The sequence below is a fragment of the Octodon degus genome, unplaced genomic scaffold (genome assembly GCF_000260255.1).
Source record: "Octodon degus isolate 3935 unplaced genomic scaffold, OctDeg1.0 scaffold00001, whole genome shotgun sequence".
Taxonomy (NCBI): Eukaryota; Metazoa; Chordata; class Mammalia; order Rodentia; family Octodontidae; genus Octodon; species Octodon degus.
The window spans coordinates 3,705,588-3,730,267 of NW_004524577.1; the positions used below are offsets into that span (position 1 = coordinate 3,705,588).

The 24,680-nt window shown below is 49.9% G+C and overlaps 1 protein-coding gene across 9 annotated transcripts in view; it reads right to left on the reverse strand.

Annotated features, from left to right (window-relative positions):
- Positions 1-24,680, reverse strand: part of Arhgap17 (Rho GTPase activating protein 17) — an 81,252-nt gene that overhangs the window by 41,191 nt on the left and 15,381 nt on the right. For 7 of the 9 annotated variants that reach the window (XR_002821145.1, XM_023715624.1, XM_004622898.2 and 4 more), the window contains exons 2-3: positions 7,882-7,921; positions 3,989-4,093 (exon numbers count right to left, since the gene is read on the reverse strand). Coding sequence is in view for 7 of the 9 variants with exons in the window: in XM_023715624.1 (XP_023571392.1) it covers positions 3,989-4,093; positions 7,882-7,921 (145 nt within the window). In the remaining 2 variants the exon portion in view is untranslated. Of the gene's footprint in view, positions 1-3,984; positions 4,094-7,881; positions 7,922-24,680 lie in introns of those variants that run through there. The other 2 variants (XM_023715430.1, XM_023715567.1) reach the window with 2 other exon arrangements.

Below are 24,680 nucleotides of genomic sequence, written 5' to 3' on the forward strand. Positions count from 1 at the left end.
ATAGTCAAGAACTCAAAAGCCAACAAAGTGCCGAGTCCCCGAGAGGGGCAGGAGAGCAGGACCTCAGTCCTCCTCAGGACCTGCGCCCCACCTGGGAACTCTGAGCAGAGGTGATCTGAGAAAGTCACGAGCGGGCTATCCACACACCGTGGCCCGCTAGCCAGCAACGCCTTCAGTCCTGCAACCCCAGCACAAGGGGCACCCAAATACGTGGTCTAGCCTTGCGCGCAGCACGCCGGGAGCTCTGCTGGACACACCTGTGCCTGGACGGCCCCATACCACAGACAGTCTCTCCACGAGGGTGGACTAGAGGCTGCCAATGCTGGCAGCTCCCAATGAGGACGCCAGGTGCTGGGGAACAGGGCTGGGGGAGATTGTTTTATCTTCCATACGAAGATGAGTTACATATGATTATGTAATTATAAAACCAACTCAATAAATTAAAAATTTAAAAAACCCACCTGCCCACTCTCAGAGGTATTTTTAAATGAACAACATGCTCCTTCTCGCCTACGAAGAGGCCACTCCTGGCTGCCACACTTTTAGACAGGAAGGTATGAGAGCAGAGGATAATTCCTATGTTTCAATTACAGCAGTATCCTGGCTCACAAATTTAATTCTTCCATGAGTCTGGCTGCAACCAAACTGCAAGTACAGCATATACATGTTTGCGTCTGGTGTGAAGCAGAGTCGTGGACCACAGCCACGGTCATGAACCACGCTACCACTGTGTTTGCAGTCTGGTGTGAACCAGAGTCATGGACTACAGCCACAGTCATGAATCACATTACCACCATGTACCGACTTTCAAAAGGAAGTCAAGCACAAGCAAGCGCAGTTAGCAAGAGAAACCCACCGTGAGTGACCCTGGATGGAGCCCATGGGCCTGGGGAATGAAATCACAGCCTGTGTGACGGGTGGCATCCTGGATCCCAGATGCAGATGGCCCTCCGGTCTCCGTGTCCTGAGCCCAAAGCCAGTCCTCCCCTTGGGACCTACACAGGGGATGCTGCCAAGCACACAAGCTCACGAATGATGCCGCTGCGTGCACCAGCAGCAAGCTCCTCCGGAGGGCTCCCTGCGCCCTGGAGCGAATGGCTTGCTCAGGGATGAACTTCAGCGGCCTTGACTGGTAACATCCATGCCAGCCACACGAAAGAAAGTAAATCCTAGCTCCCACAGGGTGCACAGCTCTGCCACACAGCAGAGACACAGCTGAGGAGGCCGCCAGCTCTGCTGCTCTGCCCCAGAGCAGGAGCTTCTGGGGCACCTGCCCAAGGGCTCTGCCATCACCCCCGAGTATTGGAGACTGCCGCGACCTTCTCCTTACTACGTGATCCCCTGGGGCTACCCATCTTCTTCCTGCTCCTCAGAGCCCTCCGTGTCTTTGGCACTTTGGACTGATGTTGGAAAGGAAAAGGCAGGCGTGGTTTAAAGCCAAGGACCAAGCCGCCCGTACTCCTATGTGAAACAGTCCCATCACAGCCACTGACTTCCCACGTGCAGCCTCCATCTCCTTCAGGCAGCCCCCCGACCACCTCCCTGCCCCCGGAATCTGCTCTGGCTCTTTCATAACATCCTGTGTGTATTTTACTTACTGGCTGTTTTACTCTCCACTTGCCCGTATCTTCCTCACCAACGATTATCACTTACATTTTACTCATTTTTGTCTCTAGCACTCATACACAACATAGGTGCTTGACAAACTATTCTTAATGAGTATAAGGGACAGTGGGATAGTATCTCAAAGCAGAGGACAGCCAGTCGACAGGGCACACCTGTGTGAGTCGGACAGTGACACGTAAAGGCCCTGGCTGTGGAGGAGGCTGGACGACTGCTGGATGAGAGGGCAGAAGCACAGAAAGCTGGTAAGGCATGACTGCATCAGATTACAAAGGGAAAGTCATGCAGAAAGCCTGGGACTTCACCCAGGCAGTGGGAACCAGCTTGTGACACGCAAAGGAAGTGCCAGGCCACTTGGGGGCTTTCCCCTGTGTGGACCTAATCCAGCAAGTGCTACAGAACGCTAGCACCTGGGTTCCCAGCTCTCAAACGCCAGCAGCACCTCCATTCCTAAGAGCAGTCCAAACCATCTCATAGTTTCCAAATCGCCCCAGGATGCAACTCTGGTCCCTGTTACAAAGCACTAACCATGGTGTTTCTATGTTGTTTGAGGGTTCTGTCTTGTTTTGCTGTTTTAGGCAGGAGGATGACAGGACTGATTTGTATTTCAGGGTATTTGTATACCCGAACTGACTCGGGTAATTAGATGGGAAAGGAGGGGAACTGGAGGCTTGGGACATGACTACACCAGTCCACGTACGAGGTCATCCAGCCTTGCATCATGGCAAATGTGGCAGAGACAGAACAGGGATGACAAATTTAAAAGATATTTACAGAGAGGCTCACAGGACTTGCTAGTCAGACAGCTGTGGGAAGGTGGAGAATAAAATAAAAAACACCACGAGATAACCCCATAGCTTCTCGTTTGCGTCACGGGAGAGTGAACTCAAGCACGTCAACACAAGCAGGACTATTCATACATGGGGAGATGGGCTTCAGAGGCAGGAACACTTCTGGGGGACAGAAGATGGTTTCAAAGTCACTGGTGTAAGCGTATTAGTCAGGAGCCAGAGAGGGGCAGAGGGCGCTTGGAGAACATGGAGAAGTTCCTTAGGGGACAGCAGCAAGCAGGGACACGGAAGGCGAGGGGTGCAGCTCAGGGGTAGGCACCAGCCTAGCATGCATGAGCCCCTCGGTTCTATACCTAGCTCCCCTTCCCAAAGAAGCAAGCGGAGCAGAAGCCAAGGCAAGACAGTGAGAAAGAAGGGAAGGGTGGGGGCTGAGCCAGGCGCTGGCGCTGGCGCACAGGGGCTGAGTCAGCAGCGAGTATTCCTGGGGCCGCAGGCGCACGCCCACTCAGGACGTAAACAGCGGCAGAGCCCCACACACTGCGCAAGAAGGGATGGGCCTGTGGTCGGGGTACCCTACAAACGTTCATAGGAAATACGAAAGGGTAACATGGATATCTGCACGTTGCTTTTGGCTTTTGAGAACTCTGGTAGCAAGCAAAACACGGCGACCTCCAGGCTCCTGCTGTGCCACTGAAACCGTCACTTGAACGTGATGGGTCCAAGGGAGGGCACGTACCATGAGCCAGGCGCTCGCAAGGGCAAGGCACAGCTGCCGCGAGCAGCGCCCCCTGCGGCCCGGGCACAAGCACACAGCAGCAGACTGGGACGGGTCCCGAGTCCCCCTGCCCTGCGGAACAGCACTCATGCTCCTCAGGGGCCCGCCCACTCGAGAAAGCCTGGGAGCTGACACAGGCTCGCCTGAGGGCTGGGCCCGCGGGGGTAACCACTGACGGAGTGGGAGCACTCCTGCGCGGGATCCGAGTCTCGGCATGGATGGGCGCCACAGAAAGGGAGTTCCACCCGCTGAGAAGCATTCTCACTCCAGTAAGAGCAACACCAGAAAAGAGGCTCTGCCTGCTGGACACAACAGGACGCGAGGCTCACAGGCCCGATGGTGGCCACACTGCCACTGGGCACAGGCGCCCGTCTGTGGGCAGAGCAGACCCTGAGAAAGGCACGGGAGAAAAGGGATGCGACCACGGTGGTGCTTTCCCTCAGGTCCCCGCCAATCTCCCAACTTGTCAGTGCCAAGTCAGTAAGCTACTTCTTCCGACGCTGGTTCAGAACAGGTTTCCAGACTTGTGCCGAAGGATTCCTAACACATGCATTCTCTGATCAACGACACACTGTTCACCAGGTCCTTACAGGCACCTGGAAAAGACTCGGGGAGCAGGCCTTCAGCCTGCTTCAACGGCTCACGCGGGGAAGAGCACCGTGGCGAGGAGCTGTCTGCCATGCCCATACCAGGTACTAATCTGAAGTCCGTGTCGTGAACGCCGCTTGGGGAAAGCCTCCCAACCAAGAGGGTGAACGGCCTCAGAGCACATGGAGGGCCCGCTTGCATCGGTACTCACGTGTCGCCTCTCGGCATCAGTGCCGTGCTGGCCCTGGAAGCACGCAACCAGACGCTTGTGGGAGTGGTGGCACATGGACCGCACAGCATCCAGGCGCCTCTCAATCTGTGAGGGTCAAAACAGAAGAGCCATTTGCGGGCTGACAGGCCAAATGGAGCCTTCTGCAAGTGCTGCTACCGCGCAGGTGTGAAGACTGCCCGTCTCACTTTCCAGCTCTTGGACACAGCAGGAAATGGCTCCCCCCACTACAGCAGGGATCACTGCTGTTCTCATTACTGACATTCCGGGTTGGGCAATGGGGTGGGAGGGGTGTCCTGTCACTGGGGAACGCGTACATCACTGGCCTCTACCCACAGACCCCAGCAGCACCCCATCATCCAAGCTGGGACAATCGAAGTAACTCTGGGCACCGTCCCGGGTCTCCAAGAAGGCACTGCGGCCTCCCTTACGTTGAGGATTTAGCTCTAATTCCCTTGCAAGCCAGATCTACGTGAAGGGAAAGGCACGGTCTAACCTTACATCAGACCGAATGGCACCAATCAGTTCACCTGACGCATGCCAGCAAAGCCCTGGTCCACCGGCGTGGAGCCACGGAGGAGTGGTCCTGGCCCGATGTACTGCCAGCTGGGAAAAGCGGACACCAGAAGCTCCGCCTCACCCAGCGGGGCAGCGGGTAAGCAGCACACCAGAGCAAAGAATCGAAGCAGAGTGCCACAACTTCAGCTAAGACCCATGTTTTTAAACTCGGTGTATTAGGTTTTCACTACTAACATTCCTCCAAAGCAGAATGGCAGCTGGAGCAGAGAACCGCTGGCGAGGAACGCACAGGGCATGAGCGGCTTCCCAGAATGCGACTGCTGGGCGATGGCTGCTTACGGCAAAGAGAGCGGCTTGTTAGAGGAAGGAACGCCGAAGCTGCCCTGACAGCTCGTGAGCATTGAGGCCAGGCTCTGGGGACGCCTTCCATTTAGGGAAAAGTCAGCAAACGCAAAGCAGAATACATCTTGACCCCCAAACAGCTTGCCCCAAGAGTCACTCTGTGACTCCAGCTTTCCTTCAGAGCTGAACCGCCTCCAGGCCTCTGATGCAGCAAACAGATGTGTGACTGTAAGCAGGAGCCACACCACCGTCCCCACATCTTATTAATGGCCAGATGTTTAAGCTTCAGGAAACCAAGACCCACTCTTCTTTTGCCACAAGAAGGAAACAACAAAGCAAAATCCCTTGCTTCTGATTTCAATTTCCACTACAATGGAAACGCCACACGGCCGGGAGCCTGTTTCCCCGTGGTGCCTCCGCGCAGGGGCTCCATTCTTTCTGCAGTTCTGGTCACAAACCGACCTGGACAAGAACCAAACCAAATTTTCTCATATAGTTAACAATGAACCTAACTACCAAATCCGATTCGGGTCATCCAACTCAGCTGGCAGCCAGCACGAGGGGCGTACCATTTGTATGCACTGTCTACCCCGTGCCTGGCTCCCTATCCACCACGGGGTCAACAGACACTGGCTGGTTGTCAGTACACAGCATACAAATCTTTTGAGCCTACACGGGGCATCAGAAAAACTATTACATTTGGTTCCCACCACGTGGTGCTCAACGGCCACTGGGACAACTCCACACAACCAAATCAGAAGGCAGCCCGTGGAATCACACTAATGGAGAGCTAAGAAAGAGGTGAACAAAGTGCAAATCAAGAACTGTACCTCAGAAACACATGAGCAGTGCAGCCTGTGGCGCTGGCAGGAGGTCCGCCACGCTCTACTCTGCCTGCCCTGAGAGTGCTCCCCAGGTTGACCTCCTTTGTCCTCCTAACACACCAACAGTGAGGAGCGGAGGAAACGGACGAGTGGAGGAGTACAGCCCCGAGGCCACAGAGCCCATCCCAGGGCCACGTGGGGCTCAAGCTCCGCAAGCTGGCTCTGCAGTGGCACCTGTCGCCCTTTGTAGGCAGACATAGCAGAAACAGCAGAGGAGCCACAGACGCGGCAGTTAGGGCAGACACGGGCCGAGAACCTTCAATGGATGAGCAGGAGCTCCAGGCACCGACAGGTTCCGGGACGGCTGTGCCCTGTGTCCATGAGGACCATGTCGCCCTCCAGCTGCCTCCAGGGTCCGCAGGCTGTAGCTGAGGGCTCTGATGATTAGTGGGGCAACGCACGCTACCGACGTGGGATGTGCACTGAGCCCCGTCTCACAGAGCCAACCCAAGCAGACAAACTAAAACCCACCCTATTATTTAATTTAAAAAAACCTCTCAGTTCTCAAAAAATAAATCTTTAAAAATAAACAACAAGAAAAATAAGAAATACTCAGCAATTGGAACAGAGCTGGGTATGGTGGCACATGCCTGGAATTCCAGCACGCTGGGGGACTGGGGCAGGAGGAGCATAAGTTCGAGTCCAGCCTAGGCTACAAGGAGACCCTATCTCAAAATAAAAAATAAAAATGGTGTGCAGGTAGGCTCAGTGTGAGGCCCTGGGCTCACGTCCCAGCACCTCAGAAACAGACAGACAGGGCTGTGGCTATCGCTCAGTGGTAGAACACAGGCTTAGCATATGAAAGACCTTGGGTTCAAACACCATAGCAAAAACTAAGCAAAAAATCAGTACCAAAAAAATGCCAAAAACTAAACAAAATCACTGGCCCTCCATTCCTGTGGACTCCGTATCCACAGACTTAGCCAACTGCGGATCAAAAACCCGCAAGGAATAAAATGTAGCTTCCTGAACAATACAGCAGCGCCCTTACCTTGCAGTAAGTGCAAGGACCCTAAAGATGGCTTTGTGCTACGCAGGAGACGCCCAGCTCAGACCCAAGCACCAGCCCATTTCATGCAACAGGTAAGTACCACGAACTGGGATGGAGGTGGGCTTCCTAGACTATGCTGCCCACGGACAGTGAGGACAAAGGCTACATACAGACGACTGTCACAGCTCAGAGGATGTTCTGAGATGATGCAGCAGAAGCAGCACTTTTCTAAATTGTGCCCATAACTTTCTGGTGTAGAAAGGGACCGAGAACCATCCAGTAGCAGGCCTCTGGTCCTCGGGCATTCACCCAAGCAGGGCTGCCTTAATTTACAAAGATGAAATCAAGCAGACTGGTCAGGATGCTTGCTGTCTCTCCCCTAGGTATTCTGCTGCGGGTGGGATAAAGAGCCTAGTATCTTCTAGAAGAATCTTTGAGCACCAAAGCTAGGAAAATCTGTTGGCAGTGGCCCTGGCCACTGGCAGGGAAGGAAGGGAAGACCTCTGGGCTGGTGACCTGAGGCACCCTCGGGTCAGATCTGGCTGCTGTCATGAAAGCCTAAGTCGGTGTTTACGGCACCTGTGCCACGACGGGCTGTCTGCACCATGGAGAGCTCTAAAAGGTTCGCCATCATCAGCCTACGTCCTCAGGACCAGCTGGCCCACTGGGTAGCTGCAGCATGCAAAGGACTGAAGTCACCGCCTCAGGATGGGGCTTTAGCTGGCAGGACCCGGCCCACCAAGGGCACCACGGCTGCAGGGGCAGGCTCCTCCTAGCCAGGACATGTGACAGCCATGTGCCAGTGCATGGACCAGCCCCTCCCCACCCAACACCTGGCTCTTGAAAGCAGGGGTGGGCCCATCTGGACCTTGTAACACGGCAGTGGGGCTTCAGACCTCCATTCTGTCCCCACACCACGCCTCTTCCCTGCTCAAGCTGGCATAGGGTTCCACTCCAGCTCAACACTCTCTGTTCCCCACCTCACTTTCCAGGGGTGCCTGTTTGTATGTATGTACTGGAACCCTGGGCCTTGTGTATACCAACACATGTTCTACCACTGAGCTACATCCATAGCCCCCTGCATTCTTTTTACTTTATATCTTTCAGCAAATCATTTTAAGAAGACTTTATTTTGTTACCTGTAGCAGATCTTCACTGAGGACTTCAGTTTTCTCAGCTCTGTAGGGAGAAAATAAAAAGTTCAGAATCAGAAATCCAGGGATGAAAACTTGCTCACGAAAGTTAAGATTTCGGGGCCAGGGAGATGGCTCAGTAGAATAAGCACTTCCCTGGCAAGCGCAAGGCCTGAGTTCAATCCCCAGTTCCACCAAAAAAAAAGAAAAAGAAAAGAAAGTTAAGATTTCTTAGCCTGGACTTTATTTATTTATTTATTTATTTATTTATTTATTTATTTTCTTTTTGGGGCAGAACCGGGGATTGAACTCAGGCCCTTGCGCTTGCCAAGGAAGCACTTATTCTACTGAGCCATCTCCCCAGCCAACTTTATTTAATTTAATTTAGTTATTTATTTTGAGAATGTTTAATACTTTTTTAAAAAAATTTGTACATTCAATTTACTTCACTAAAAATTATGATCTGAGGTGCAGTACCAGGGATTGAACTTAGGACCCTGCATGAGCTATCTCTCCATTAGCCTGGACTTTAAAACAGGGTGGGCAGAAATGAGCTATGGGTTCAGGGGTTTCACCATTTACATCAGAGGGCAACTTGAGCAAAACCACAGAAAAACAAAAATTTACAGGGAATATTACCCAGTATAGGAGCACAGGACCAGGGGCAGTGGCTCTCAACTCTGCATGGGCACAGGGACAAAGGCACTCCCAGGGGACCCATGAGAATTCTATTCAGAGGGTCCTATTCTCTCTCTCTCTCTCTCTCTCTCTCTCTCTCTCTCTCTCTCTCTCTCTCTCTGGCAGAACCGGGGATTGAATTCAGGACCTTGAGCTTGCCAGGCAAGCATTTATTCTACTGAGCTATCTCCTCAGTCCTCAGAGGGTTCTATTCTAATTCAATAGATTTGCTCAGAATTCCCTTGCAAGAGTGTCACAGAACAGTCGTAAGAAAAGAGTCCTCTGAAAGCTTAACTTTCAGTTCTTAAAAGAGAATCACTTCCACCTTTCACAGCCTTCTTAAAACACATCTGTCATAAATTTAGAAAGATGATGCAAAGACAAAAGTCTAGAGTATTGTGCACAATAACAAAACAATTGAGTACTCCCTTTCAGGTTTCTCCCTATCTTTAGCTTTAAAAAAAAGTGTTTTTACAACTTTCCCTTTGCTATGTTTTACATCACTACTACCAACCTTTTCAGAAAATCATGATGGTAACTAGAAACTAGAAGATTATTCTGTTTTTTTTTTTTTTCTCTTTTCCTTCTTTCTCTTCCTGTACCCTCCTTCTTTTTTATTCAGTAACCGGGGCTCAAATCCAGGGTCTTCACACTACACTGCATCTCAAGACCTCATTCATTCATTCATTCACTCACTCACTCACTCACTCATTTATTCTTCGACCTTGAGGCAGGGTTTTGCTACACTGTCCTGGGTAGGCTTGAACTTGTGATCTTCCAGCGGCCTCCCAGGATGCTGGCATTACAGGTGATACAAACCTAACTAAGAGAAGAGCATTTTGAACCACTGCATCTCAGCTGTCAGACTACAGTAAATTTTTGAGACTACTATAACTTGGAACTGGAATGTTTCTCAAGGTTCCATATGGTAAAAGCTTGGTTGTCAGGGCCAGTGAGATAGCTCAGCAGACTAAGCACCTGCTCAGGCAGGCGCAGGGACGAGGGTTTGATCTCCAGTACCACATGCCATGCAGCCCCACCCCTGGGAGCGCTGAGCCGGCCACCAAGACCAGGCGTGGTAGTGCTTGCCTGTAATTCCAGCACTGGGGAGGCTGAAAACAGGAGGATCACTGAGAATTCAAGCTGTGTAGTGAGACCCTGTACCAAATACATAAAATGGGGGGGGGAGGCTTGGTTGTCATCCTGTGGCATTAATGGGAGGTGGAGGATACTTCAGGAAGCAGGGCCTCACTGTTGAGGAAGACAAGTCCAGGGCATGCTGGTAAAGCACGTGGAACCCCAGTACTCTTCTCTCGGCCTGTCCGTCTGCCTCTGTGCCTCCCTCTATTTCCAGTGCTGGGAGGCTGACAGGCCTCTCTGTGACACACATACCCACCACGGTGCGCTGTACCACCGGGGCCAAAAGGCCATGACGGGCACCCCTAAAGCCAAGAGCCCAGTAGGCCTTTCCTCCTCCTAAGCTGCTTGTCTCAGGTACAGCTTCACGGGGGCAGGAAGCTAACCAACACAAAGACGTCTCTGTGGTTCGGAAGAGCTGTGTCACTGCCACGTGTAAGATCCCAATCACTACGGCCAGGCGCCGACCTGGACCTCTGGTCCCCAGTGAGTGAAGCCATGTTTTCTGACATCCCTGTCAAATTCCCACTGAAATTATTAAGGGGAAATAAGCTGAAGTTCTGGGGGAGGGAGTTGGGGAGTAGGGGCCCAGAAATGAACCAGAAGATCTGATCTTTTTATGAGCTATACAGTGGAATCCAGGTCTGCAAGACCTAGGACATAAAGCAACAGAAGAGAAGGAACAGCCCTGGCCAACAGGTGAATGAGACCCGCCAGAATGACCTCAAGACACACAGCTCAGAGTGGCGCTGACCCCTTAGCGTGTTCCTTTCACCTACTCGCAAGGTGATGGCACACCTGGCTCTGCCAGAAGACTCCAGCACAAGCTGTCACTGCAGAGTCCCAGCTAATCTGCAGTCACCTTACAGGAGCACCTCACTCTCCACTTCTGCAGGAAACTGAACTCTGACCGGATTCAGAAACCTCCCACAGCCAGAAAAATCAGAGCCAGCAGACAAAGTCAAGGCCCCAGCTTCAAGAGATGGCCAATTCCTAGTCCACAAACACATTCTCCCAGGAGCAGGACAAAATATGCCACATACCACACTGCTGGGCACACAAGGTGCCCAGTGCCAGGTATCGCTGAAGCGCCCAACACTGGCAGTCACACCCGTTAGGAAGCGCAGCAGGGGCCCAGCTGACTAGGTGGCCAAACAAGGGAGGGGCCACGAAAGACACTGAGAGGCGGCATCACAGGGGCAGCCCTGGCAGGAGCCCACCACAGCCTCACCCGCTACCCCTCACCCTTCACTCCTCCTCTAGCACAGCACCAGCATTGAACGGTTTCCCTCTGCCTGTACCTTTTGTAGCCAGGAGCCCAAACTCTGCCAGGTCTCTGTACCCTCGACACAACACACTTCAACTCTGAAATCTCTCCCTTCTAAGAACATAGAGAAAAAAGTCCCAAACCTTACTAACATTTCAACAAGTTCAGAAGAAAAGAGCCAAGATGAGAATCAGAGTAAAGCACATCATAAATGTTCTTTTTTTTTTTTTTTTTAATTTATTTATATTTTTGTGTGTGTGTGTGTGTGGCCAGCTCAGCCCACCAGGGGGCGGGGCTGGCTGGCATGTGGTGCTGAGGGATTGAACCGTGGTCCCTGTGCTTTGTTTAGCTTAGCTTGTTCTAAGTAGGTGCTTTAGACCACTGAGCCATCTCACCAGCCCCATAAATGTTCTTTTAAATAGTAGTAACCAGAGAAAGCCTTGTGCTCCATTTGCACTGTGGGCTCCCCGGGCTCAGGAGGGTCCACGATGGCGCGGGGTGTGCGGGGCTGGCTGCGCAGGACCAGCGCGCCTCCCCCAGCAACTGCAGCCTGAAGACAGAGCCAACCTGAGGCCTGTGGGCCACAGCTCAGCGGCACAGCACTTGCCTGGCATGCACAAGCCCTGGGCTTGGCCATCAGCACCACCAAAGGAAGAGCAATAAAAACAATTCAACTCACAGAAGCTTTAAATTCTGGAAGGTCCGGTATTAAGGAACTATGAATTTATGAGCACAGTGCTGTATCAGCAAGTAAGAAAATGGAGCAAAGGTAAACACAAAGCCCTGACTCTGGGGACACAGAAGTCACCTAAGAAGGCAGCCACGGTATGTTACTATGCTCAGCCGTAAGTAATTTACTGGCACTAATGATGTAAGTATCAAATGACAGTATAACCCCAAATTATAACGTAACCGCACTGGAAGGATGGTGGAGCAGAAGCAGAAAGAAAGGTTATACGACAATCCTAAACTCTTGTGTACTGCAACACAAAATCAACAAGTAATAAATGATTGTGATGACTCAAAGGACAGCACTTTACATAGATTATTTATAAACATGGGAGTGAGCCAACGCCAAAACAAACTGTTAAATCTTTATATTCGTAGGAAAATAATTCACTGTATTTTGGGACAGTCCTTTACTATTAATCTCCTTGTTAAGTAAATGTATGTATGCGTAGTTCAACAATTTTAAAAACTGTATTGTACATTTTCAAACAGCATGCTGATATGGTTAGATATCGCTAACTTAAAAAGCATAACCCTCTACAAAAGCACAACATATACCACACAGTGCTCAACATACAAAGAGAAGTAGCATGTTTGTTACTTTTTCCAAATTAACTGGTCTTTTAAAATTTAAATTTAGAAATACTTCATTCGAAAGAGTATTGGAGACTGGAAAATATATTCAACGCATTATAGTGAGCTGTTAGCACACTGTTTAAAAATAAGAGCTGGGGAGAGAGCTCAGTGGAATAAGCGCTTGCCTAGCAAGTGCAAGGGCCTGAGCTCAATCCCTGGTACTACAAAAAAATAAATAAACTGGCCCTACATTTTTGCTTTTGTGTAAACCCCACATTAAAGCAATATAATTATAGGAAAAAAATCCAGCTTGTCTTCATTGGATTTTAGGGTTCACAGAAATAAAAAAGGACCTATCATCAGGAAAGACTACTTTCAACTGGTGGATCGTAAGGAATGTAATACACAAATTAAGGTGCTTCCCTCGCAGAGGCTTTCCTGCTGGCCTGTGCTACTCCTACCCGAATTGCAGGAAACCACCTTTCTTCCCCCGTCCCCAGTACGTGCTCTGAACAGCCAGGTCTCCTTCTGTGTGCCCAGCCCAAGGCCTTCTCTATGCTGAATTATTTTTAGGGTGTTCATCTTCACCAGAGATGTGGAATTTCACCTAAGCAAAGCCCAGCAATTACTCAGAATACTAACCAAAGTGCGCACTCAGTGGACACATAAATCACCCACTAAAAATGTGCTGGGTTTTCCTAAGATGTGTTATTTTTTAACTGTGGCATTTCCCCTGCCAAGTAGGTGTAAGGTGTGTTATCTCAGATCAGCTCCCCCTACTTTTTTTAATTCAAGCTTGGTGAAAACAGATTGAATTTATCAAGGTCCCTAAACATGGGGAGAGAATGGACTAAATGATCCAACAATAAAAATACCGCTTGCTAAACGAGATTGTTCTGGGTCAGGCACCTTGTTGCACAGACCTAACGCTGTGCTCCGTCCGAGCCCTCTGTGTGTCCAATGTTCCGTGCCTGAGAACACATCGCGGCGTTTCCTGCCTGGAACTGGAAGAACAATGCCAATCAGGAAGGAACCCCCGCTCGCCACGCTGCTCTGGGGCTTGTTTTTTCCTACGCAGGTTGCTCTGCAATTCCGCTAGTCGTTCCAGCAAGGCTTACATCAGACAGGATTATTAATTTGGTTTTTGCTCATCAAGCACAAGGCCTTTCACAGTTCCCAAAGCCTCACACCGGCCTGTGACAGAGCTAGGGCCAGCCTTCCTGCTGCAGCTAACCGGAGAGTTCACCCAGCCACTCAGCAGGCAAGGAGGAAACACAAATCCTCCCACTTGAAGACGTGCACTTATCAAAAAGAAAATGATGGGGGCTGGGGAGATGGCTCAGTAGAATAAGAGCTTCTCTGGCAAGCGCAAGGGTCTGCGTTCAATCCCCGGTTCCTCAAAAAAAGAAAATGCTCAGAGCACGGCACAGCGTCAAAGGAACGTTTCCGACCAACCCCACGATTTCCACCTCTGATCACAAGCTGATTTCTGGCACCTTCTGCTCCCACTACACCCAACACCCAAATGCCAGGTTCCACCACGGCCAGCTGTCGTGTCGCTGCCCGGGATACTGCTACACATACACCTCATAAGCTATCTATTACAGAAGCCCTGGGCCACCCAGGCACAGCACCGCTCCCACCGCGATCTCCCCGCAGCGAGCACCACTGACCTCCCTGCCGGATGGTGGGCTCCGGGAGGCTGCTGTCGGACGTGGCAGTCACCACGAGTCCCCCAGCGTGTGACCTGCTGAATAAATGAGCAGTGAACGACTGGGTGGGTGTCATCACAGTGCCACGAGAAAGGCTGGAAAAGCGAACTTTCACTCAAAAGAGGTAGTAACAAAAATTCAGTGGAACTAAACAGGACAGCAGCCGCGGGTATAGAGAACTGTCTTCCACAGTAAAACCCACATTGGCTAAAACAACTGTGACACTGCCTCAGCCAGGCAGGATGGCACATGCTGTAATCCCAGCTTTCATGAAGCTGAGGCAGGATGATCGCAGCAGGTTTGAGGTCGGCCTGGCCTGTACAGTGAATTCAAGGCCAGCCTGAACTACACAGCAAGATCCTGTCTCAAAACAACAACAAAATTAATCTTTTTTAAAATTAGGAGAAAAATTTTACAAAAAGTAAAGGTCTCTCTATTTACTACTCTTTTTGGGGGGCAGGGGCGGAACCAGGGATTGAACTCAGGCCCTTGTGCTTGCCAGGGAAGCACTTATTCCACTGAGCCATCTCCCTGGCCCCTAAATGTGTTATGTAAATACACCAACTTCCTTTTTTTTTTTGCAGAACTGGGGATTGAACTCAGGCCCTTGCACTTCCCAGGGAAGTGCTTATTCCACTGAGCCATCTCCCCAGCCCTGATTTTTAAGTTTTATATTAAAAGGGGAATAAAGCCATCCCTCCACATTTCAAATCCCATGTTCCAGAGGGATTACTATTTCTAAATTTAAACTGGTGATTCTCAGCTGGAGGCCCAGCGCTGCTGGCGACATTCTAGTTGTCATGACGGAAGGTATCTGACGAGCAGGACCGGTGTGTTACTGCATGTTCCCCTTGTTCATGTCGCGACTCCGAGAGCTGCCTGCCCTGCTCTGCTTTTCCCTTGCCACTCTGGCAAATCACCAGCAGCCTCGTGCATGAAAAGGTACCATCCTGCCATTCTGGAGGTCATGGGCCAGCACAGCTGGACCCCCTTCTGGCAGAAGGGAGGACCCACTTCCTTCCTCTACAGGCTCCACAGTGCCCACATGCCTCGGCCCCTTCCAGCACTGCAAAGGCCAGCAATGCGTTCTCTGTGCTGGTCTGCCCATGTCACAGCTTCCTGTGTGGCGCTATGCCCTCCTTCTTCCACCCCTAAGGACGCCTGTGATTACGCTGGGTCCGCTGGGATGGTCTCCCTGCCCACGACCGGCAGCTTTAACACCATCTCCAGCCTCAACACCCTTTGCCACTTCACTCGGAACACTCTTGGGTTCTGGAAATCAGGACATACATGTTTTCAAGAGGGGAGCACCATCCTGCCTGCTACACGTCCTAAATGTCATCAAGGCCAGAGCTGAGAAACTCCTTTCAATAACTCATGCACACATAAACACTCACGCACATCAGACAGCCAGGTACAGACAGCCACAGGAGGGACAAGCGTACAGTCAGAACACAGGGCCACAGCTCACTGCCGCGGTGCTGTGTCATGGCTGCATGGAAGACCATCGTGTATATGTCATTCCCGTATTTAAACAAGTTAATCTGCACCGCATGAACCAAGGAAGCACTGCTCTCCTGGGGCAGGTCAAGCATGTCTGTGTCTTCCCCGTCGCGTCCCAGCACCCTTCACCGTAGCCGAGGACACCTGCCGTCAGCACTTGGGAGGCACCACCTGTCACTCAGCACACTCCCTCCGTGAGGGACAGCTACTGTTACCCCATTTTACAGCTGAGGAAAGTGAGGCTCTTGGGGTCACTTGCAGAGACCCACTCCGAATAAAAAGGGATTCTGGGATTCAAACTCCGATCTGCCTCACTAGTAGGTCCTGGAGGACAGCAAATTATTCCCGCAAGCTAAATCCCACTCACAGCCCATTTTTGCGTGACTAGAGAAGCTCAATCGTTTTCATTTTTCAACGGTTGGGGGCAAAAAAGGAGCATGTTTTGTAGAACATTATAACAAATTCAAACATCAGACACACACAGAGTTTTCTTGGAGCACAGCCAGGCCCGCTTGCTGAGTTGTCCTCCGTGCCCGTTCCCAGGCCATCAGGGCAGAGCTGAGGCAATGTGACAGCGACCTGGCATGAAGAACTTGAAATATTCATGAGCAGGCCATTTCCAGAAAGTGATCTACTCCGGCAAGCCTCACAGGAAGCGGAGGAAACCCGGAGAGCTGGCTTTTCAGAATCGACCCAAGCACTGGGATGTGAGGCTGACCGGGGCATCTTCTCTTCTCTAATGTGCCACCACACAGTCCAAAAGCAGCTCCCAAGACAAACGGGGCAGCCTGGACCCCACAGTGTTGTCCCTGTGTAGAAGCCCAGACCAGTCCTGACAACACTAGTGACAGAAAACACGCCTTCTCTTTACCCACCCACCTTCATAGAGCATCCAATCCCCCTGCGGAAGACTGGTCTCTACTCATAAACATACTTCAGGACAAGATCTCAGAAACACAGTTCTCTACGTAAGGGTTCAGCACACATTTCCTGAAAAAAAAGTATTTCAGGCCTGCAGAGCACACTGCCTCTATGTGAGCATCCAGCTCTGCCTCTGTAGCATGAAGTAATCCCAGGTGACTTTCCACTGAAAGAACCTGAGTGTGCTCTAGCCAAACTTCATGAACAATGAATCTGAATTGTGCCTAATTTTCATGTATCATGAAATAGTGCTGCTCTTTTAATTTTTTTCTAACCATTAAAAAAGGCAAAAACCAAACCTCTGATTTACAGGTTTCACACAGTTACAGCTCTGTTGGTTTCTGTACTTCCACTCACTTTGATAATTAAATTTTTAAAAAATGGGGCACTGGGGAACTTTTTAATAAACTGACTTTAAACTTTGGTTACTGGGAAATGGCAATGGATTTCTGAGGAGGAAGACAGCCCATGCCGATCAGCTAACTTGGGCAGTGTGCATGGGTCGCTGTTCCTGCGCAGAGCGTAATGTGCACTCCTCCCAGGGAGACCGCAGCGAGCAGCTCTGCGGCTAGCTCTATTTCATCTGCTGGGAATCCAATTCGGCGAACACTGTCATCTCCGGTTACCAGTGTTCCCAAAACCCACTTGCGCCTTCGTGCTGGGCTAGTACAATCATTTCATTTTGTAGTGAGCTGAAGACTGCAGAGTGAATCTTGCTGCTTTATCTCATTAGACCAGCTGTCCTCTTAAATTTCTGAGAAGGAATCGGAAATCTACTTAATTGGATTTTAAAAATAAAGGACCTTCTGACACCATACACGAAGCGATTTGTTACACATTCCACAAAGCAGTTTAGAAAGCTTTAAAAAGAGCGTACACAACTCTAGAGGGGGTAGTACAAGAAAAAAAAAGTGCTGTTCCCATACATAAGACATAAAGAAAAAGGGTATTTCTGAGGACAAAAATGATTAAAATATTTTAGCAAGGGGATATGGGAAAATAGCTGTAGAGTTTGATTTATTTCCCTAACTGATGGGATTCTGCCCTCATAGCACGTTTATAGCTTCTCCACATAGGGTGATAAGCTTGGGGGAGGGGTTACCTTAAAAGACAGTAAGAAAACCCTTACTGGGGCCAGGGAGATGGCTCAGTGGAATAGGTGTTTCCCTGACAAGCACAAGTGTCTGAGTTCAATCCCCGGTTCCGCAAAAAAAAAAGAAAGAAAACTCTTATTAAACTTAATTTTCATAATATGATTTGAATTCCAGTGCATGACTAAGATGCAGAGTTCTGTCTTAAAAGAAACGATCGGCACTCACCACTGTCCAGCCCTGGAAGCCCACCCACTCATACGGCTTTTTGTTTGGTCCGCTGGCCTCTCCCTAGCACAAGACACAGAACCTGCCTCCTAGCCCTCCTCTAATTACGTGACGTAACCCTCAGAGCCACACCAGTAATTCCTGCTCATTGCAAAGTCTGAAGAAACTTCTTGGCCACCACCCACACTCTGCAACTTCCCTCAAGGGTCTCTCAGGGGACTTCCAAGTGCCTCATTTCCAAGCCTACTTTAGTCATTTATAGTGCCTGCTTGGACCTGGAGGCAGCTGAGTTTATTCAAAATTAATGTGAGCAGTCAGAAGTAGGTAGGAGATACTTTGCAACTAGTGCAATGCAGAGAGTACCGTACAAACAGAGCTAACACCTACGGGGAGAAATTACCGGAAGGGTCCAGTTTATTACTGCGGTGACAAAAGGCCAGCGGGAACTGAAAGGCCACATCAAATAAAGAAAAATGACACCAAGTGTCGAGGTGAGCACCGGGCTCAGTGGCTAAACACTGGCCTAGAACGCAAGGGCCCTAATTCAACCCCCAGCCTTCCCCCGCACCTGCCAATAAAGCAAAGAAAAATGACAAGGACCAAAGACAGGTGCTCAGGTCTCCACGCTGAGCTGACTGAGTGATGTTACCAGTGATAGGGAGGCGCCTGAGCCCTGAAACCTGCTCTTCCCAACACCTTGCCACTAAGAAGCGCACTGCCATGAAAGCAGCGTGGAAATGACCATTAAGTACTCAGCGCGGCTAACAAAGTCCTACTTAGCTCACGGCTCAACAGAAGTCCAGCCTTGGCAGGTTGGCACCTATTGTTGTGCTGAGCCACCCTGAACCAGGCAACAGGAATGACACAAAGCCAGGAGGAAATTGCGGGTCTCAGCCTGGCCACTCTGCATGTTCCTGGGAGCTGGGAAAATAATACAGATGGAAAGCATGGAGATGCGGTGTGTGTGTATGCACTATGGCAATACCCTGAGATGAGTGTAATTACAGTGCATCCCAAGGATGTAACAACAACAACAACAACAACGGAAGGGAGGGTGGGGAAGGAAGGGAGGGGGGAGAGAAAAGAAAGCCAGCCAGTCAGCCAGCCACGCTAGCTGGTGGGCGATAGGGTTTAGCTGTAAAAGGGGACAATGGATCTTACCAGAGGTGACAAAAGTGTTCTAAACTTGGATTGTGGTTGCGGTGACATAACTCAGTAAACTTACTAAAAAAGCATTGAATTATACATATAAAAATGAATGCATGCCTAAAGTGTACCAATAAACTAAATTGTTTTAAAAAAAATTTAAAGCTGGGGATATAGCTCAGAAGCATGGTGCCTGCCCTTAGTAATAAAAAAAAATAAAAGATTTTAAAATGATAAAAACTTAAGAAATAAAAATGGGTGAATTTTATGAATAAAACATACAGTCACATTTCATAATCACATTTCAGTCAACAGCCACGTATACCAGGGCAGTCCCATAAGACTGTAATGACGCTAAGAATCCTCATCCCCCGGTGATCTGGCGCTGCGTGGGCAACATGGCAAAGCGGATGTGAGCAGAACCTGCCGTCCTGCCTGCCCACCACATAACACGTGGTGCACGTGTAGCCGTGCACATTACACAGCACGTGGGGTGACAATAAGCAACCTCGGACGCGCTACTACTTTACATCTACTATACTTTCATTGAGTATTTTAGCACATGCTTCTAATAAAAGTTTACTGTAAATCAGTGTAATGCCAGCGGAGCTCATACATCTTGTCTTCACAGCGACTCCTGGCTGCGTCAGCTTCTTCCTTGCTTGATTTAATCCCTGCTGTTAGGCCCATCGCAGCCTAGGCAACAAGCTAATTATATATACATGTATCATGTACGTGTGTGCACGCACACACATGCATGTATGTATTTAAACTGGAAACCACACAGCATTTCTCAGAATTGTGTCCCTGTCCTCAAGTGATGCATGACTAAGACCATTTAAAAATAATGCTAACACCAATGTCTGCACCTTAACCCAGCCACAAAAAACAGGATGTAGCCCGCTGAGGTGAGCCCTGGCCCTCTTTATTAAAAAAGAGCCGGCAAGGAGCAGCACAGCAACGGACGGCCTGGAGAACAGACAGTGCTGGCCACAGAGGAGGCTGCGACTGGCGCAGAGCAGCCCAAGCGCCAAGCATGCGCTTCCCAGGCCAGCGCCGGGTGGCAGGGCCCACGCAGAGTCCTAGCGCACGGCTCCTTCCTTCCTGTCTTCACAGCAATCCCTGAGCGCTAAGAACCCTGTAGCTTTGTGTCAAGGAGAGAATAAATAAATGGAGCGTACACGCTCCATCAAAGGCTCAGCGCCCCAGCCTGCCAGCCTGCTGCGCCCCGCTGCCCCTCAGGAGGCGGCAAAACGTGAGCCCCAGCAGTTCCCAGGTGCACCTGCACAGGGCCCTCGGCCTTTCGGTAAGCGAAGAGCAGCCTTCCGGAAGGAGCTGCTGCAAGGCATCTTAGACCTCAGAATTCATTCCTTCACCCAGTGCTTGGGGCATTCCAGCCAGATGTGGAGAACTAGAGAACTAAAACGAGAAGAAAAATGAGTCAGCCCACGCCCTGAGAAGGGCACGGGAAAGGCACAAGGACAACCGTGTTCGGAGTTACAGGGACAGGGAGTAGTGGTCTGTGTGGCCAGGAAAGGCTTCCTGGGGACACCACCCCGTCCTCAGAAGGCGAGGACAACCAGAAGCACGGGCGCAGGGGATCTGGCTACACAGAGGGTGTTGCCTGCTAAGGACTAGGGATCATGGGGAGCCCGTGTTTGAGTGTTTGATTTATTTGGTTTATGTTATGGTTTGTGTCCAGTTGTCCCCCCAGAGCCTCAAGCAGTTATGGAGTGGGCTGCTAGAGTCTGATTAATACATGATCCAATGCTGGGATTCCAGGTGTGTGAGCGCTACACCCGCCTGTAGCCTGAGTACAATACAAGGCAGGGAGAGAGGCTGGCTGGCTGCCTCAACCGCTGCTCTTCGCTTCGCTGTTTTCCACTGCCATGAACTGCTGCCCTCTGCCATGTGCTGCCCTGCCTTGCAGCCAGCCAGGTATGGACTGAAAAATCCACTAACTGGAAGCTACATAAACCTTTCCTTCCTTAACTTTGAGTGTCGGATAATTTGACCCAGCAATAAGAGAAAAGTAACAGAGACAGTTTGTTTCTGAATGACAAACTGATAACAGCAACACATGAGATGGGGGTAAGGAAACCGCTTGGAAGCCCCTCCAGCTACCCACAGCATAGAAAAAAAATAAAAAAAAAAAAAAATCAACCCAGAGCCTGACCCTGACCAAACACATACAGATATCCTAAAAGAAATAGAACAGCACAACAACTGACTATAAACTATCAACTTGAAAGGAACTTCAAAAAGTATCAGGAACATTTATAAAACATAAAGTGCTCTCTAGTTAAAATAAATTAATCCAGCATGAAAATGAATTCATAAAAATGAACATTCTTCATCTAAAGAACTTTTCCTTTTTCATTTTTCAGGCAGGGTCTCACTATGCAGTTCAGGCTGGGCTGCAACTCACTGTGTAGCCAGGCTGGCCTCAGACTCTCAGCGATCCCGCCTTAGCCTCCTGACTGCTGGGATTACAGGCGTGCACCACCATGCCTGGCTGACCCTAGCATTTCACATCGTACTTGTCACATTCAAGTTTTTAAAAAGTACTTAAAAAGTAATATTTCACATTCTTTTATGAAAACACTTCCATATATTACGTCACATTATTGTAAGTACCCTTATAAGATAGCTTTTATCTGTTTTATGTACGTGGAAACTGAGAAAACACTCACTAAATAAATGACGCAATGTGAAAACAGCCTTGAGACCTCCAGAAGACCATAATTTCAACATCACGAAACAGAGCTAGGTCTCTCTTACATTGTCATGCTTCTAAATGCTGCTCCTAGCTCCACCTCAAATGAACTCTATGATCTAAAATTCCCTTCACCTTCCTGCCCCTCACTTTATATTATTTCCATCAACATCTCTCAACTTTTTTTTTTTTGGTGGTGCCAGTGATTGAACTCAGGACCTTGCACTTGCCAGGCAAGCACTTAGTCTACTGAGCTATCTCCCCAGCTCTCTCACATAATTTTTAAAAGACTACAACAAAACAGCAAAAGAGACAACATTTTGAAATCTTGAAAGCTGCTTGGCAAAGGAAAACTATCTCTCTTGTATCTCTCCACACAAGAAGTGCTGGGTCCCAAGCTCAAGAAGGCCTGCAATCCTGAGACTCTTGATAACAACAACCCTTGCAGGTTTCTGCAGTGAATCCACATCACAGATATGGCCCAGAAAGTTCGATGTCTCATACTGGGCAGAACGAGGGGAAAAACCATCCACCTGGAAAATTGGGGAGGGGCAGATGTTGACGGGTGATGAGTAGACTCCAGGTGGGGGACACCAGCAATCCTGACTTGCTCTCTTTTAAAGGTCAAAGAGAGTGCTGGATGGTGCAGACGAGTGAAAAGGAAAACTCATTTTTTAAAAAGGCTTTTTCTTAAAAAAAGATTCTCAGAAAAAAATCAAGGCTGAGTGGAGCTGCAGCACAGCGCAGATTACACCACAGGCTGCTGCCACGCACACTGTGACACTAACCTTGTCAAGGGATTAGTCACCGGACAAATATTTGTTTGGTTCCCTTCCATGAGCCACCCTGAGTAAGAGACTGAGGCCTGCCCTGACAGAGCGCGAGGACAATCGAGGAAAACGAGCCATTTTACTCCAGTGCAGTAAGCGAGTTCTCCCACAGGTGAGGCGGGGTCTTCCTCGGCTGTCACCAGCACAGTCTCATCTGCTGAGCTCGGTCACACCTGGCGCTGTTTGGGAGCTCCAGAGAAGCAATTCCTTCACACTTCAAAGTAATGGTGCAAAGCTAAGAGACTCACCCAAGTTTTCACAGGCACACACTCAGTCTGGGGAATACTGTGCTAGAGCCCTCGTTCTGAACCACCTCGCACATGTAACTATCACGACCATGCCGCAGAGAGGCCTCTGGGAGGTGCTGGACCACGGGAGTGACATCCTTCAGGGACTCAGCCCAGGCGCTGGGAGATGAGCCTGGCTGGCAGGGCTGGGCCCTGGGAAGGAGGCCTGCACGAGCCGACCCCTCACACCTTGCTGGAGCTCTCTCGGCTCCCCCTCCGCAATGCCACCTGTGGTGCCATGCATCCTTGGAGCCAGCCAATGATGGACTGAACTCTACACCTGAGCCACGCCAGAGTTTTCCCCCTCTAATTTGTGGTGCTGGGCACTGGATCCCAATAACAAAGAGGGTAAGACACATACTTAACACCTATTAAACCACTTAATCAAAAAAAATAAATAAATAAATAAACCACTTAATCCTCAGAACAAACGTGAAATTGCTATTATTATAATGCCCACTGCAGAGATCAGACTCCCAGGCACAGAGTAGTTAGCGTGTTGTAGAAGGTTACAGAGACAACACAAGGACCCTGAACATAGACTTCAGAGATCAAAAAAGTTTTCTGAAAACTGGGGCTGCTGGTCAGGCCTGCTGGATGAGCTGAAAACACAGATGCTGGACAGTGCAGGACACCCACGGGCAAGGAACACAAGTGAGAGAGAACACGAGGGCACCGGACACAAGGGGATGTGGTGGGGTGCAACTGCGCTCTTAGCCCAAGGCTCACAACTTCCAGACACAGCAGGAAACCTTCGGGGGCTCTGGGCCTCACCAGCATGGGGGGGCGGGTCCTACAACCACAGTTGGACAGGGAGGCGGCTGAGAGCATCCCTACCTCTGAGCCTGCTGAGGCACTACAGAGAGAGCTTGAGAGAAATCCTCAGGACTCAGCACTGAAGTGAGTGCCACTCAGCGGCCTTCCCCACACCCAAGGGCCACGGAGCTGAGAGAACTCCCTGTGCAGGTACACAATGCCCAAGTGTGAGGGAAGACAGGAGATCTGGGATAAACAGGAACTGTTCAAGGAAAATGCAGACCCCACAACAGAGCTCATCCTCTCAGAAGCGCACACTGCACGATATGCACATTCTCACGCTCCCTGGCAGGCAGAAGGTGCACACCATTCTCACTTCCACATCTGCCGCTCGGGCAGAAGTCACCACAGGAAAATGTGATGTGTCGCTAACGCAGGAGAATCAACAACTGACCCAGAGCTGGTCAAGGCAGCGAATGAGTCCACCTTGCAGGGACTTCAGCACTGTCACAGGAGCATGAAACAACTTATAGGAAAAGACAGATTGAAAAGCAGGAACAGAGAAGGGATCTGGAGACTTAAAAGGAATTATCCCAACAAAAACAGAGGGAGACAAAAAGAGTGAAGGAAACTGGATCAAAGTCTTCAAGAGCCACAAGGCAAAGTCAACCTATACTACACATGTCACTAGTCCTAGGGGAAAGTGAACCAACATAGGGCAGAAGAACACGTAAGCGGGCTGAGGAGATATAGCTCTGTGGTCTGAGTGGCTGCCTGATGCAAGGGCCTGGGATCCATCAATCCTGGGTATCGCATGCCACCAAGTTCCCAGAACACTGGGTGCACCATGCCAGCCACAGAAACCAGGCGTGGTCATGTGTGCCTGTAATCCCAGTATTGGGTAGGCTGAGACAGGAGGATCCCTATGAGTCCAAGCTGCATAGCAAAATTCTATTAAATAAAAGATAAAAAGAGCATGTAAGAATTTTCAAAAATTAATGATATATATTAGCCCATAGATTCAAGGTACTCAGAGAACCCTAACCCAGATAAATACAAAGAAAACTACAAGTAAAAACATCAAAGTCAACTGCTAAAAAGCAAAGATCAAGACTAAAACCTAGGGGCCAGGGAGATAACTCAGTAGAATAAGCACCTGCCTGGCAAACTCTGGGTCCTGAGTTCAATCCCCAGTACTGCAACCAAAAAAAAAAAAAAAAAAAAAAAA